A 17,350-nucleotide genomic window follows, 5' to 3' on the forward strand; every position below is an offset into this window, starting at 1 on the left:
TTATAAATTGCAAAAGACTACAGTTGAATTCCATGCCAATTGAAACCAGTAGTGAATTTTTTACGTTTAAGCAATATCCTTGCATTTGGTATCATTTTAAAGGAAATTTGTTGAAATTTATAAATTCAAAAGTTATTTTTTGGAGTTGAGCATGATTATACTAAAAGTTACCATGTATAGACAGCATTCATGATTTTGACCAAAAAAAACTACCAAAAAACTTTTCTACCAAAAAAACTGTCTATTTTAAACAAGAATAAGTTATTAAAAATATTTATTCTATATTAAAAATATAAGATTTTACGAATAGTTTAATTTATATTGTAAAATAAATTGTTCCTGATTCGAATTATGCAGGGGATACCGTCAAAAAAAATTTTTTTTCTTATTTTTTGAGTCAAAAATCATTTCAAATATATACTGTCCCCTCAGTTATAATTATTCTTTTAAGTTAATTTTATTCATTACACAAAAACCTTCTTAACTTAATATTTGGTTTTCACAATAAAGTCTATTAGTACAATCATGTGATGTTATATTTTTGAGAAAAAAAAATTAAAAATTTTAAAGTTTCTCTTATAACAGAGAGGAGAAAACTAAATGTCCCCTCAGTTACACAAAATTGATAAGTTGACCATTAAAAAGGAACTGTTAGAATGTAAACAAGAGCTAATGCATCTTGATTCAATTAGTTTAAATCAATTCCTCCACTGTTAGAGTACACTTTTTATAAAAAGCTGTGCCATTTTTATTTAATAGTGTGTTTAGTTTATATTTGAAAGTTTTTTAAGTGAGTAATCAATATGGAGAAAACAACAGCAGAAAGAATGAGGAAATATAGAACTAGAATGTTCCAACAAAAAAAAAGATATTTGTAAGGAGAAAGATAAAGAATATAAAATGAAAATTTATGATGGCAGAAGTATTTTGAAAAAGAGAAAAAACCTTAACAGAGAAATAAATAAATTGGAAAAAAAGAAGACAAAGGAAAAATAAAAAGGCACTGATACAAGCAGTAGAACTTCAGGAAGGATATTCTCTTTATAATATTCCTTAGGCATTGGGAAAAGCTATTAAAAAAACAAACAGTGCATCACCTGCATCTTCAAAAAAACGTTGCACTATTCTATGCATACTCTGTAACCTTATTACCAAAACAAAAGAAATAGCCTAGTAACAAAGTTTCTGATGAAACAAAAAAACACTTGTAATAAATTTCTACTCATCTGATAAACTTTCTTACGAGACTTCTGGTAGATCTGAGTGCATGATTGTCAAAGAAAATGGACAGAAAGTCCACAAAGTCAAATGTGCACCTTGATGGAAGCATTTCAAATATCAAAGCAGATGCATCCAAACATAAAAATTGGCAAATCTAAGTTTTACTGTACTACGACCTATCCATATTTTATGCGTAGGTAAAACACCATATAAAATGTGTATGTGCTATTGACGAAAATGTGAATTTTCTATTAAAATCACAGTTGTTTGCCTAATAATTACATAGATTTACTAAATATAGTGACTTGCGAAAATCGCTCAATTGCCTTTTTATTTTACAACCGTCGTTGAACAGCCGACCCAAATTTGAGTTTACGGCTACCAATGTTCAACTCCGTAGCCTTCTAATTTTGAACCCAATCCAAAAGATAAGGGAACTCCTCGATCAGTACCCCCAGAGGTATTGATTTGTTTTGGAACTTGGAGGACTTTGGGACCTGACATATTTAATGTACAGCAGTCACCATTTAAAACACTGAGATTCTTTTGATGTTGCTATAGATAATTTTGCAAGTGTGAAAAGTTCTAGGAAAAAATTCTGTAGTTAATTGTGTTGCCCAAATAACTGAAATTGAGAGAGAAACAAACAATGCACTTGTTTTTTTTTAAACAGGGTGGGTGAAATAAAAACTTTCAAATGTAACTACAAAGATATAGCACGGGTTTCAATTATAGCAGTGTTGCCAACTCCAACTTTAAATAACCGAAAAGTCACTTTTAACAGTGATATTTCTCTTTAACTTTTTGTTAAATTTGTAAGACATCCCCTCTGTTACATTCCATGTCCTCTCTGTTACGATGCATTATTTGGACTTATAAAAAGGGGGTTGGAATTTTAAAAGTCTTACAATAATTTATTTTACCTTGAAATGTGATAATTTAAAAAAAATTACAGATAATGTTAAGGAGGGTCCAAATCACAGAATTTAACATAAATAGCAGTGCATGTCAAAAATGTGAAATTTTATTTGTCCCCTCTGTTACAAGTACTTTTAATTAACTTGCTATTTAATTATGAGGATCTTTCATTATTTTATGCAGTTTAATTAAACATTGCATTCTAAAGTAGCATATTCTAGTAGAATTTTTGCTTTCAAAAATATTTAATATATTTTTTAGAATGAAATACTTGTGTGATTTCCCCTCTGTTACGCTTGGAATGATAAGAAAAATCGGACAATAACATTTAGAAGCTGTTATTACAAATCACATAGTAAAAAATGATGAATTTAGGTGCAATATTTGATTATCTCAAAATTTCCAATATTCATATAAATCTTTACTTTGTAGTAGCATTGCCATTTGGCTGGTATCATACATATTCATGAAAGATAATTAGGGTATTGACTTACTAATTTATGTTTTGAAATCAACTTACCTTCTACCTAACACCAAGAGACCTTTTGTAACTGGATTAATTATTCCGTTATCTCCAATACAAAATTTTCCTGGGGAAAAAAAAGAGGAATAAAACACAATTTAATAACTTTCCATTCAATTCCCAGCACAGCATCAGGAAACTTTTTTTTAATTCTACGCATTAAAAAAGTTTTTTTTTTGTTAAATCATAAAATCAGTACAGTTCTTCAGAAATATAAACTTTTAATAAGTATCAATGTAGTTTTTTTGGAAAGATTTATTTTGAAGTGATCAATAATGTTCAACTGAAATTGAAGGGATTAAGTACTTAAATTCAAAAACTGCTAAATGATAAAAAGAGAATGTTACAAAAAGAAATTTTAAATTTTAGGATTTGTCCACACAGAAATAATTAAGAAGGAAAATTTATTGAGGATTTTAATAACGAAAATAAATTTCAGACGCTTTGAAAAGTTAAGAGTAACTAAATTTTTTCATTGTTCTGCATTCTTTGCTTAGAAGAATTTTGTTTTGCTTTGTTCATGCTTCCAAGTTATTTCATTCTTCAGTTACTGTAGTAACGTTATTCTTTCCTTACCTCCTCTTTTAGTTATTAAGTTTCAAAAAAATCAGATTTTTTAATTTGTATTTTTCAAGAACTATTCGACCGATTTTGTTTAAGTTTTCAACATAATTTAAATGACACGGCATAGTTTAAAAGATGTAAAAATTTTATATTCTGCAATTCAAAATTTTTTATATTATTATTCAATAATTTAATAAAAAAAGTAATAAAGAATTATTAAAAATTAATTTTGCATGGAATCATCTTTGAATAAGCGAATTTGATAGTCATGTCCAAAATTTTTCAATTTTCTTAAATAATTTCCAGCTGTGGCAAAATATGTGGAAAGATAATTAATATTAAAGGACCTAAACTTTCCACCGCTCAACTAGATTGGGGCTATATTGTAACAAATTGCAGCTATGTTTGGATAGTCAAAATTCCAAGTTGCGTTTTGTGTTTAGTTTTGTAACTTAATTAATAGCTAGAACTAATTAATTAGTAAATATGAGGCTAACCCTATGAACCATTAAGATTGGTTTTGATTAATGCCTCTGGGGGTACTGAATTAGAGTTTGATCGTTCTCTGGTTCAGGTCAAAAGTTCGATCTTTGGATGAGTGGGTCCGCCCTATGAGCAGATTATGACGATTGTGGGACAGAAGTCGTATTCTTGGTCATAGATGGCGCCACTGAAGAACAAGAAACGCACCTTCTGCTTTAATTTCGCTTGGTTGCACAGATTGGTTTTTTAATGCATTAAAATTTGATCAAGAAAACAAAAAAAAATATGAGTATTAAGAGCGTTATTTGACAAAAATGAGCGTTATTTGAGAATGTTATGTGACGTTTAATAAAAAAAACTGTATGATTGATTACCTGGATATTTGGTGAAATATGTTTCTCGAAATTTCGAACCATCTTCATCTCCCCACAAACCTGAAATCAAGAGGGGACTGGGCTTGCTTATAACTAGATCTCCAACTTCACCAAATATAACTTCTCCTACGAAATCCAATTTCAAGTATTAGAAATAATTTCTGACATTCAAAAACTTTTTATGTGTAAATCTTCATAATACTTTTTACTATACCGATTCCTTTGAACACTTGTCATATAAAATTTATTGATTTAAAATAATGAAAACATTTGTCTCTCTTACAATTCGAAAGTATTGGGACCATTGTTAAATTAAGTAAAAATAAATAAAAAGAAAAATAAATTTCATAGAATTATTTTTGGATAAGAAATTTGTATAACTGTATTCAAAAATGTGTAAGCCACTTAAATCAGTAATAAATCTAATATTTTTTCATGAAATTAATAAAAAAAAAATTTCTATTTTACTGTTATTTTCATTAAAATTCGAGAAGTGTTTTTTTTTTTTTTTTTTTTTTTTTTTTTTTTTTTTCATTCAGAAATCAGTTATGATGATGCAAAATCAGTTGATTATCAATCAAAACTTTCTAAAAAAGTGTAATAATTGTTTCCCGTTTTACACAGGATCGTTCAGCACAGCTAACTTCAAAGGGATGGCTGGGCAAATCATAAGGATTGAAAATCCTTTAGCAACACTTGGTATGAAATATCATCGTGAGCCATTAGAAGTGCCTCTCCTCAATAAAATCTAGCTGTTCATGCAAACAAGAGTCAATACTTTTTACTTATCTAAACCATTCCCATTTTATGACTTCTAATAACTTATTTCAAAAATTGCATTCAAATAAGTTCAAAAGTAGCTGTTCATCGTAATTTTCTGATTTGGCTAATAAATCGGCAAGATCAGCAGATTAGTCGCAAATTCTTCGAACTAGGATAAAACAACTAAATAAGGGCTTAATTAAATGCAGTTTTTGACAATGATAAGAAAACTTAAAATAAAATAAAATCGAGATAATTTAGATTAATCAAAGTGCCAGTTCAAATAGGCTCGAAGAGCCAGTTCTTAATTGGAAGCATCCTTAACGGCGTACGATGCCATTTCTGGGCATTGGAAGAGCCCAATCTCTTTTCTTAATTTGTAACCGCAGTATAGACTCCCCTCATAAGCTTATTTTTTAACCTCTGATAATAAATCTCAGATAAATTATCATAATTCGAAGTAGAAAAAAATTGTTTTATCAAGAAAGGAAAGTGGTACCAGTTATTTCATCACAACATTCTATTAAAGTACATAAGGCTGAAGTAGGTAATTCTCCTGAGTAGATAGGAATATTGAAATCAAAAGTAGAGCACAACATCACCTCAGTACTACCTAGAATTAAAACATGCATTTAACAATCATCTTTATAAGAAAAAGTATTTATTTGTTTGTTTGTTTGTTTGTTTGCTTGCTTGCTTGCTTGCTTGCTTGCTTGCTTGCTTGCTTGCTTGTTTGCTTGTTTGTTTGTTTGTTTGTTTGTTTGTTTGTTTGTTTGTTTGTTTGTTTGTTTGTTTGTTTGTTTGTTTGTTTGTTTGTTTGTTTGTTTGTTTGTTTATTTATTTATTTATTTATTTATTTATTTATTTATTTGTTTGTTTGTTTGTTTGTTTGTTTGTTTATTTATTTATTTATTTATTTATTTATTTATTCTTATGAATAGAATGTAGCCATCTGCATCGAATTGTATAAGATGGGAAAAAACCGGTTGATTGAACGGGATATTTTAGGAAGGAAATTTTAAAAGTTCCTGTTTCCCTTTAAATTTCCTGCAGCTTAAATTGCCTTTTAATTAACGCAATTGGCATTGATTTGAATACCCATTCAAACCAGTCATCTCTCCTTTATCATAGCGGAAATTTATTTAAAAAAAATAATGAAATTCTCTTTTTAATACTCATAACTTACTTTCAGCTAATTTTAGAAAAGAGATTTAATAATTTCAAAACAAATATTTCGGTGATTTGTTTTAAATATATTTATAAAATTAAATGCACTTAAAATTGACTTTTAATAAAATTTTGCGTGATTATTTAAATAATTTTTAGAAGAAAAAAATAAGTTGAAAACTATTGCAATTAAACTAATATATATCAAGAAGTTAAAATGCTATTCTTTTTATACTGCAGCTGTTTTATTTCATACAATAATTTCTTAATTCACATTGGTAATAAGCCAGTTTTGTTAACCTTAAAAATTCTCATTATATCCCTTTGTTTAATTTTTTAAAGCGAATTCAGTGAATATTTTAGTAAGCACAACTGAAGAGCAGTTTAATGACAAATATATTTTGATAAGTATATTTTTCGTTAGTTTTTTACCCAAATTGGTACTTAAACATTTTCAGGAATTCCCATTAAATGGCACCCTATTGCCAACTCGATTCATTATTTCATATATATGTCTACCTACTTTACATTAACCACATAATATTCTATTGCATGGGTTTACTAGATTACATAGTATTAATGTTTTTCATTAAAAACTCTTTTGGAAAATTTTCTCCTGAACAATGTGGCTTACCATTATACCACCCTTCAATTCAAAAAAAAAATTCTAAGAATCTCCCCTTAGTTTGAGATTGAAGGCCTTTTTGGCACTTTAAATCAAGCAAGTTTTTAACAAGAATCTCTTTAAAATAATTTTTAAGTTGATTTCAGGACATTTGCAAAAAAATAAAATCTGACTTGATCTTTAAAGTTAAAAATCTGACTTTACTTTAAAGTTAATAAAGGTATCTTCAGTGTTTGAAGTATACAATATTCGACTATTAATTTCCAAGTCTGACTCTTGAAAACCTCCTTATTTGCTATAACGTATTTCAGCCATAAATGCAAAATTTTAGAAACAGTTTTATAAGTCTTTGTTCAGAATACTTATTAGTTCTGACGTTGATGTCTTCTTAAGAGGATACTATATCACGAGAGAACATTTCATAGCAAATTCGAAGAAGTTCGAGACAAATCTTTCACAATATTCTTCAGAAAAATCTTTTAAAAACTTTTTGATTCGGAAATTGAAATATTTGCTAAGGAAACAAGGATCAAAGATGACATTAAGAACATCAAAATTGAAGAGTATTCTGAAAAGTGAAAGAGGACCAATGTGCAGATCTTCCCTTCAGACAAATCTCTTTGATTTGGAAACATTTTCTAAAGGTACAAGGTTTTAGGATGTCGAAGGACAGCAGAACTTTCCGAAAAAAGGGATTTAAAGTGAAGAGCAATATGAGAACCAATAAGAAGATTAATCATTCACTATATTCTTCAGACAAATATCTTGTAAACTTTTTAATTCGGAAACATTTGCGAAAGGATTTAAGGATATCGAAGACATTAAAAACATCAGAATTGAAAGGAATTCCGAAAGAGAGATCCTGAAAAAGTTTTAATTTCTTGATAGTGAGAGTTTCAGAAATAAGTTTTGAGATATTTAAAGCTTGTAAAGAAACTGATACTGATTTGTACTCCTTTAATGAAATCGCCTAAAAATTTTTAATTGTAATATATCAATAAAACCTCAGTTAACAGATCCTAAAAGAGAGAAGGCCTACACAAGGGTTACACCATTAACGAGAAATCCATTTTTTTAGTATTTTGAATGTTGTGAACAACTTTATTATTTTTCATCCACTGCGCAGTTTAGTAGCTCGAATAATCTGACATTTTTCTCTTTAGCTTCCCACTGCGCAGTGTTAGTTCGTTCCTCCAGACTACTAAAGTGAGCAGTGCAAAGGCCTTCTCTCTTCTACAAAGAGTTGACTCAGTCCTCATCTTTGCTTCATAATGATTATTCGTAGTGCAGTGATGGAACCCCTAAAATATAAAAATGTAGTAGAAATTTGATTCATTATTATTCAACTTTTCAATTTCCGTAGCTTCCATAAGTTAACGCCATCAATTATACACGTTTAAAACGGAAATCATCTAATAATTTATTTTAAAAATAATAAGAGGAAAGAATATTTTGCTAACTTTAAACAATTTCGATTAATATTTTATTTTTGATCACTATCTCTTGCATTTTAGGTGTACTTTTTATCACTATTAATGTTTAAATAAAAGTAAACTAAATTCCAAATACATTTGTTTTAGTGTTAAAATTTCGGGTTCAATCTTTAACACTAAAAAGACGCATTTTGTGTGCGATCGCTTTCTTAACCACGCATTTTCAATAGAGACAAAATCTGAAAATCTGAAATCTCAAAAATTAAAACAAAATTTATTATTTTCAAGATGAAATCCTTAAATAAAATAAAAATTCAAAATTATCACCGTATGCAGCTGAGAATGCAGACTTCAACTTCAATTCTTTATAGAAAAAGTCAAATGAAGATTTCTTTACAACACTTCCTCCAGTTTTTATAAGTCTCAAGGAATTTAAATTGTTCTTTGAAGCTAAAAGAAAATTTCCTTTGATATATAACACTTGTTGCCAAACACTAATTTTAAAAACCATGCAACATTTAAAATTATGGATGGTAACCGTATAGAGCCAGCACCTCCTAAAAGAGAGAAGTCCTCTGCACGGTTCAATTTAGTAGTCCAACGTAACGAACATAAACTGCGTAGAGGAGAATTAAGAAAGATGTCACTACATTCGGTCTAATAAGCTGCGCAGTGGTGGAAAATACGAAAGAGGATATTACATTTGGACTACTAAAGGATCAAATTTCTTGTTTAGAGTAACTCGTGCTGAAGCCTTCTCTCTTCTAGAAAGTATTGATAGAGCATAAGCAAGTGGCGTTTGTGGCTGAAATGATTAAGAGACTCAGAGAATACTATCTCCGAATAATTTTCACGCCAAAACCTTGAGTTTAAGCCATAAAAATATCCTCTTTGGTAGACGGATAGTAGTATACAGGGGGATATAAGGGACGGAAGTGACGTCATAATCAACCGGAGCTTATTCCTGTCCCAACCGGAAGTTGCTTATTTCTGCCCTCCTATGAACCGGAAGTTGCTTATTTCTGCCCTCTTACGAACCGGAAGTTGCTTATTTCAGCCCTCCTATGAATCGGAAGTTGCTTATTTCTGCCCGTATACTTATTTCTGCCCGCCTGTAGTTTCGATTTTAGTTTCGGTTTCTGTTTATTATTTAATTTATTAGTTTTTTGAGGGTGGCAACACTTATTAATTTTAATATTAGTTTTTAAGGATGGCAACACTTAGAAACTTTGTTATTTCGGGAGATATTGTATATTATGAAGTAATTACGTCATCTTTTATTACATAACACATAAATGATATCATGCTTTTGATCGAGTGGCGCCATCTATGTGGGAATAAAATGACTTTAAATCTATTTTAATATTTAAATCTGTTTTAATATTATTTATTAAATATAATTAAGGCTGAGGATCGAACTCGCGCCATTAAAAAGCCTTCGTGGGTCAGTAGTTGGATATCATAATCACTGACCCACGAATGCTTGGTTAGATATGTGTTAATAAGTTTAACTTTTGTATTCTGAACACGTGTATAAATAAAAAGGATTTGATAACGATATCATTCTACAGTTTCATCGATATTCACTTAACCTTTGACAGTTATTAAATAATTATTACTTCCCCTCTTAATGTTATTATAACTTTCTCTGGATGGCAACGGTACTGACCATACACGTGTTCAGATTTGACGTGTTTTGTGTGATAACACAACCACTGATTACAGAGCGAGTCATTCTGATAAGATATAATAAGCTAGATCTTGGTCTATGACGTGTGTGTTGATTTCAGTTTCCTTCACTTGCGCTAGTAAATAGCTAAGCATGTGACAGCTTAACATTTTTCTGATTGGCTGTTAAAGTTATACTTTCTTGGTTTGGCAACTAGAAGGATAGAGTGATTAAATTACCTCCCCCTCTTATATTAGTATTTCACTTGTTCTTCTGTTGTGTCTCGATTAAGTTTTTAAACTGTTTGATTCACCGGGTCGTTATGGACGGATATTTAAAGAGAAAACATGTTGAAACTGAAGTAAGTACTATTGATTTCTTCGTAATTTACTATGCTTTTAAATTTATTGTTAATAGAATTGTTTTATTGTAACTTCTAGCATTAATTCTTTTTTAAGCAGAGCATGTGGCAAAACTTAGTTAACTTTAAAAATTCTTTAATATTATTTGAATCGAAAGGTATAATTAAGTTAAATTTAAAGCATAATTACATTCTGTTAATAGTTGTTACTTATTTTACATTTTATTGTTGTTCTTGGTGACTCGAAAAAGTGTTTCTTTTTATTTTATTAGGATGAACCAAACAGGAAAGGTTTGTTCCAGGAGGGAAACTTTCCAGAGTATTGCTATTCAATTGGTGAGGACATATTCGTTTTGGCCAGCACGTATAACAAGAAATCAGCCATTCATATACGAAGGTTTAACAGATATGGAGACTCATGCTATCCTTCAGGATATGGTATAACTCTACAGCCTGATCAGTATAATGCTTGCTTTTGTCATGGTCCACCGACATGTATCTTCGGCATTGCAGACATCAACATGGCTTTGGAAGAGATCCCTCCAGCTAATCCCCGTGAAAAATTTTATGTGCTGATGAATGACGAGGGAAAGTATCTGCTAGTGGACGAATATACCTGCAGAAGTGGTCGCGTATACAAGCACGAGACGGAAATCAGTTTCAAACAGTGGAGAGAACTACAGAAGTGTCGAGATAGTGTGACATTCGGCTATATTAATTTAAAATACAGGTCCGTGGACTTTTTGAACATTTTTCAAGAATCCACCCATCAACAGTGTCCAGTGGTGCCAAAGAATTCAGACATCAACGAAGCGGGTCCTGTTATGAAAGATTGCCTGAAAATTGTGTTGTATAAACATATTGGACTGAAGAAAGGTCTGAAGTCAGTAGACAGGCCTGCTGACTTTCTAGACCAGGTTGTGTGCAGTGTTCACGATTTCAGTGAGTCTTGCTTGGACTTACATGTGGAGAATATTACTCTGGATTTTAATAATTAGCTAAGTGAACGAAGGCTGTTTAGACAATCCCTTAAAGACTTTTTGTGTGAAGCTTTTTTTAGAGAAATTAAATTAGATACTTTATTAACTGCTGCTAAAAATGATTTTTGCAAATAAAATAACTTAAGTTTTAAAATATTTTGTTGTTATTTTTATATTGTGTAAAAATTACTGTGAACTTTTGTTTTCAGAGGAAACGAGATTTCTTTTTTTCAGCAGGCATGAATTTTCTTTTTCAAAATAATACTTTTTTCAGGTTCTTAAAATAGAAGAAGAAAAAAATTATTGCTGTAATACAATAAGGAAAACTATTTTATACTTAAATAGGTATTATTATTTAATTTTATAGAAATTATTGTATACCATTATTTTTTAAGAATGTTTATGAGTGTTAATTTTAACTCTTAGAATTAAATTGCTATCAAAAATAAAAATCTGATAATTTCTAAAAAATTTTTGAAATAGATTATGAATCGTTTACTTTCATCTGTTTATACGAAACCTGGACATCCAGGAAGTTTTGGAGGTGTAAATGATATTTATAATTCTGTGAAAGGTAAGGTGAAGAAAAGCGACGTTAAGAAATGGTTGGAGACTAAAGATTCTTATACTTTACATAAACCTGTGAGGCATAAATTTAAACGTAATAGAGAGATTGTTGGAGGTATAGATGAACAATTTCAAATTGATTTAGTTGACATGCAATCTTTAGCGAAATTTAATAATGGATTTAAATATTTGTTAACTTGTATAGATTGTTTCTCAAAGTATGCTTGGGCTATTCCTATTAAAGACAAATCAGCCAAAAATGTATTGCCAGCTTTGAAAACTATTTTTAGAGAAAGAAAACCGGAGAAACTGCAATCAGATAAAGGAACAGAATTCACTAATAAACTTATACAGCAATATCTTAAAAATTTAGGAGTTCATTTTTTTACAACGAATAATGAAACTAAAGCAAGTATTGTTGAAAGATTTAATCGCACTTTAAAAACGAAGATGTGGAAATACTTTACAGAATTCAACACGAAAAAATACATTGATGTCCTTTCTAAATTAATCCATAGTTATAATCATGCAAAGCATAGAAGTATAAAAATGGAACCAGCCTCAGTGAACATCGATAATCAGAAACAAGTTTGGAATAATTTATATAGCGACAATGTGAATATTGATAAACCTGTTTTTCAAGTAGGTGACACTGTTCGCATTAGTAAATCAAAACTTATATTTGAGAAAGGATATGAAAATAATTGGACTCGAGAATTATTTGTCGTAGATAAAATAGTTCATCGAAATCCTGTTGTGTATAAATTAAAAGATTTAAAGAATGAAGCAATAGAAGGTACTTTTTATGCCGGTACTTTTTATGTAGTCAACTCGGGCTATTATCCCGTAGAAAAAGTTATCAAAAAGAGAAAGAAAGGAGGAAGCACGGAATATTTTGTTAAATTTCTAGGTTATCCTGAAAAGTTTAATGCCTGGGTGAGTGATATTCAAAAAGTATAAATAGTGAAACTTAACCTATGAAGACTCATTCTCAAAAATGTCTTTCTATGTGACGTTACCTTCTGATAGCTCCATGCAGTTTTTTCCTAACAACAAAATTTCCGATTTTAAGACGCAGTTACCGATACCAGTTAATCTAAAAGGGGAATGGGAAGTAGGCCTATCTGAAATCATCTATCCGCATTCTTGGCTGAACGTAAATGAAAGAGAAAAAGAGAAAGAAAGGAGGAAGCACGGAATATTTTGTTAAATTTCTAGGTTATCCTGAAAAGTTTAATGCCTGGGTGAGTGATATTCAAAAAGTATAAATAGTGAAACTTAACCTATGAAGACTCATTCTCAAAAATGTCTTTCTATGTGACGTTACCTTCTGATAGCTCCATGCAGTTTTTTCCTAACAACAAAATTTCCGATTTTAAGACGCAGTTACCGATACCAGTTAATCTAAAAGGGGAATGGGAAGTAGGCCTATCTGAAATCATCTATCCGCATTGTTGGCTGAACGTAAATGAAAGTAACAATTATTTTCATTACAAGATAAGTAACGGTAATATCATATCGACTGCGAGGCAAACAATTGATGTGGGGTGTTACGAATCAATGTTCGATATTGTATCAGCTATACAACTTGCTTTACCTAAAAATCCTGGTCGATTTACAATAAATTAGAATAAAGCTACGAAACGAGTTAAAATTAACGCCGTTCAAGGTTGCAGCCTTCATTTAGTAAAGTTAGGTGAATTGTTAGGATTCCAACCTGATGCAGTCATTACGGGTAACCGGAGAAGCGAATTTGTGGCTGACGCGGGGGTCTAATTTTTCCGTTTTTTACGTCTACTCAGATTTAATTTCACCACAAATTGTCGGAGATACGCAAGCTCCTTTACTGCGGATCGTTCGAATAAAAGGACATGATGGTGAAACAATCAGCCAGTATTATGATAGACCTCAATACTTACCTTTAACGAGACACTCCTTTCAAACTATCCATGTGAAGCTCAGATTGAATTCAGGTGATTTCGTACCTTTTGAAAGTGGTAAAGTGATTATAGTTTTACATTTCCGCATGAGACAAATACTATAAATAGTACGATTCGTTTTTTGAATCATTCATTTGAAGAGAAGACGTCAAGATGAGTGTACCGTACGTTTGTTGTGCTGAAAAATTCGAAGATCATTATGCGAGTCAAATTGGCTCGGGTTTGCCCTATTATAAGGGTATTAATTTCCAAAAGGGCTATGGACTTGGTGGTATATTTCGTCGATTATTTAGAGCAGCGCTACCCTTTTTAGTAAGAGGTGGTAAAACTATTGGAAAAGAAGTTTTAAAAACAGGAACTCGAGTAGCATCTGATGTATTATCTGGAGAAAACTTTGAGGAAGCCGTCAAAACAAGAACTAAAGAAAGTGGAAAACATCTAGCACGAAAAGCTATTGATAAAGTGCAGTCTATGGTCGGAAAAGGAAACTATAAAAGGAAGCGTAAGAAGCAAAAACGATTCATTTCATCTAAAGCACGCAAAGTGAGTGGACGTGATATTTTTGATTCATAAAATGGCATTTTTGTTGAAAGATTCTCCCGAGTGCGTAAAATCGGAATTGGAACTTTTTACTTTACCTGGAACTCAAACAGTTATTCAAGATGGTCAATGGATACAATTTCATCCTCTTTCTAACGTTTTTGATAATGCTCCCGTAGAGTTTCATGTCTCTGGAAGTGTAGAAGATTACATAGATCTCAGTCAAACACAATTGTATGTGAAAGCGAAAATAGTAAAAACGAACAATACAGCTATCACTAAAGATGATGTTATAGGACCTGTGAATTTATTTCTACATTCATTATTTTCTCAAGTAGATGTGTCTTTAAACGATCGTACAGTTTCCAATTCAAGTAATACCTATCCCTATAGGGCCTATATTGAAACTCTCCTAAACCATGGATATGATAGCAAAACATCTCAATTAACTGCTGAGTTATTTTATAAAGATTCTGAGGATGGTTTAAATAAAAGAACTGCTTTTTTCAAAGAAAGCGCAACAGTGGACATGATTGGCTGCATTCATTCAGATTTATTTCATCAAGAACGTCTTTTACTCAATTTAGTGGATTTGAAAATAAAACTAATAAGAAGCAAGCCAGAATTTTGTCTACAAGGATCTGAAAGATTTAAAGTAGTATTGGATCATGTCTCTTTATTCATTCGAAAAGTTCGTGTGAACCCTGGAGTGCTTCTTGGTCATGCTAAAGCACTCGAGAAAACAAGTGCAAAATACCCCATTAATCGAGTCCTATGCAAAGTGTATTCAATTCCTAAAGGGAGCATGTCTTTTATTCAAGATAATATATTTTCGGGTCAAATGCCTAAAAAGGTTATTATTGGTTGTGTTGATAATGAAGCTTTTCATGGAACATTGACAAAATCTCCTTTTGATTTTAAACATTTTGATTTAGATTTTATTGGAGTATATGTAGATGGACAGCCTGTCCCCCATAATCCATTGGAACTCAACTTTTCACAAAATCAATACATTCGTGCCTATCAAACTTTATTTGATGGAACGGAACGAATGGGTCAAGATAGAGGAATATTTATTTCCAGAGAAGACTACAGGAACGGAAATACGTTATTTGGATTTAATCTCTCCCCAAATCTATGTTCAGGAGAACATTTAAATCTGATTAAGCATAGCAATTTGAGATTAGAACTGAAATTTGCCAAATCACTGAAAAAAACAGTATGCGTTATCGTTTTTGCCGAATTTGAAAATTTGATTGAAATTAACAAGTCAAGAAATATTTTATTCGACTTCGGAAATTGAAGAATGGATGGATTGCAACTATTCTACATTTTATCGCAAGATAAGATAACAACACCTTACTTTCAAGGCGTATATTCAAGAGATACGCTTCCGAATCTCCGAGAAAACACATGTGCTATCACGAATTCAGATGACTCATCACAAGCTGGGACTCACTGGCTAGCGTTATTTGTGAATGATCAAAGACAGTTAGAGTTTTATGACTCATATGGGAAGCCTCCAGGATATTACAACGTGAATACCGCTTCCTACACGGACGTACTATGGAATTCCAAAGTGTTTCAATCGCCTACATCCAATGTATGTGGACAATATTGTATTTACTTTTTACTCAAACGTTGTCAAGGCTATTCTATGTATCATATTTCAAATCAATTATATGTAAACGATTTTCAGATGTATCAATTTGTAAAGAAAAAATATGGTGTAATATTTGTGTTTAGAAAATAAAAAAGGAATGAAACTAAATCTAGTGTCTCTCATGTCATTATTATAAAATTTTACATTTAAATATTGTTATGTAGGCAATAGTGTAACATTTTTAATTCTTTTTAACAAAGTTTTCAGAAAATATTTTTATTATTGAGGAAAACTTTCTATCTTTTACGAAAATATTTATGTTTTTTGCAAAAAATTTTCTCTTTTAAGATAATATTTTTTTGTTTTTGTAAAAATATTTCAAACGTTTTAACAAAATTTTTCTATCTTTTAAGAAAATATTATGTTTTTACACAAAAAATTTTCTATTTCAAGAAAATATTTTTACTTTTTGTTAAAAATTTGCTAGTTTCGTAAAAATATTTCAAACTTTTTAAAAAAACTTTCTAATATTTCAAAAAAATATTTTTATTCTTATAAAAAATTTTCTATCTTTTAAGAAAATATTTATGTTTTTGCAAAAAGGAAATTTCCAGTTTTTCAGAAAATTCTATCTATTTTTCTAAAATTTTTTGTATTAATTAATAAAGGGTGAAATGTTTCCTTGATAATATAAACTTTTTCACCTGTGAAAAAAATGATCAATAAAGACAAAATACATTTTAATAAATAAAATTTTATTCAAAGTTTCACCCAAGCACTTCTGCGGACATACATCATAGGTTTCTTAACAATTTTATTTTTACTATACAATTTTTTATTTACATCTAAATGTGATGGTAATTGAATATCATTTAATGTTTTCAAAAATACATTTCTCCCCTCTGGAGCTGATTTTCTATTTCGCAAAAAGTCATTGATAAGATTTACTATGATATATTACTTCCAGGAACAGTTTTATCTTCATGAATAATATCACCTTTAGCGTTCCAAAGGAGAGATTCATTATTTTTTAAGATATCTTTAGCCTTTTCTTGAAATCGAACTGGAACAGCAGTTAGAATTTTTCCCTCAAAGTCTTAAGTTTCTTTTTTGATATTTGAAGAGATCTCTTCTGTAGACTCTACTGGAGACTCGTCTATGTTCGTAATTTCCTCCTGAACGGTTTGAGGTTCTGGTTTATTCGGTCTCGAAATTGAAAAGTGCGTATACTTCTGCAATATTTGTAAATACAGGGTTGCTTTCTCGTCATCTGCTAAGTTCTTTTTCCGTAGAATATTTTTCATTTGTTGATCCAATTGTGATAAGTGTTCCGCTACTTGCACTCTATCCTCCGGAACCAACACAAATTTCTTACTGTACTCCATGAATTAAAGAATTAATGACAGAAATAGCTGCAGGTAATAAAAATGATAACAATGGCAATTTCTTCTTAGAAAGTTTTCTTAAACTTTCTTTATGAGGAGCTAATTTATTTTTCTGAGATTTCGTGAGTGGTATATTACCACACAATACATTCAATACACACTCACACAAAGTTTTTATTTCACTTTTTGAACACTTTTTTAAAAGAGGCTTGCAATGTTTAGTTTTAGAGATCAA

General features: G+C 30.4%; 1 protein-coding gene across 3 annotated transcripts in view; it reads right to left on the reverse strand.

Annotated features, from left to right (window-relative positions):
* Positions 1 to 17,350, reverse strand: part of LOC107446337 (acetoacetyl-CoA synthetase) — an 80,671-nt gene that overhangs the window by 12,126 nt on the left and 51,195 nt on the right. Inside the window, exons 12-15 of one of the 3 annotated variants that reach the window (XM_021147617.4) lie at positions 8,398 to 8,520; positions 5,345 to 5,458; positions 4,084 to 4,209; positions 2,660 to 2,729 (exon numbers count right to left, since the gene is read on the reverse strand). In XM_021147617.4, the coding sequence (XP_021003276.3) occupies positions 2,660 to 2,729; positions 4,084 to 4,209; positions 5,345 to 5,458; positions 8,398 to 8,520 (433 nt within the window). The remainder of the gene's footprint in view (positions 1 to 2,659; positions 2,730 to 4,083; positions 4,210 to 5,344; positions 5,459 to 8,397; positions 8,521 to 17,350) is intronic. The other 2 variants (XM_087155348.1, XM_087155347.1) reach the window with 2 other exon arrangements.

Source organism: Parasteatoda tepidariorum, chromosome 11 (genome assembly GCF_982258835.1).
Source record: "Parasteatoda tepidariorum strain Cologne lab strain chromosome 11, Ptep-v5.0, whole genome shotgun sequence".
Taxonomy (NCBI): domain Eukaryota; kingdom Metazoa; phylum Arthropoda; class Arachnida; order Araneae; family Theridiidae; genus Parasteatoda; species Parasteatoda tepidariorum.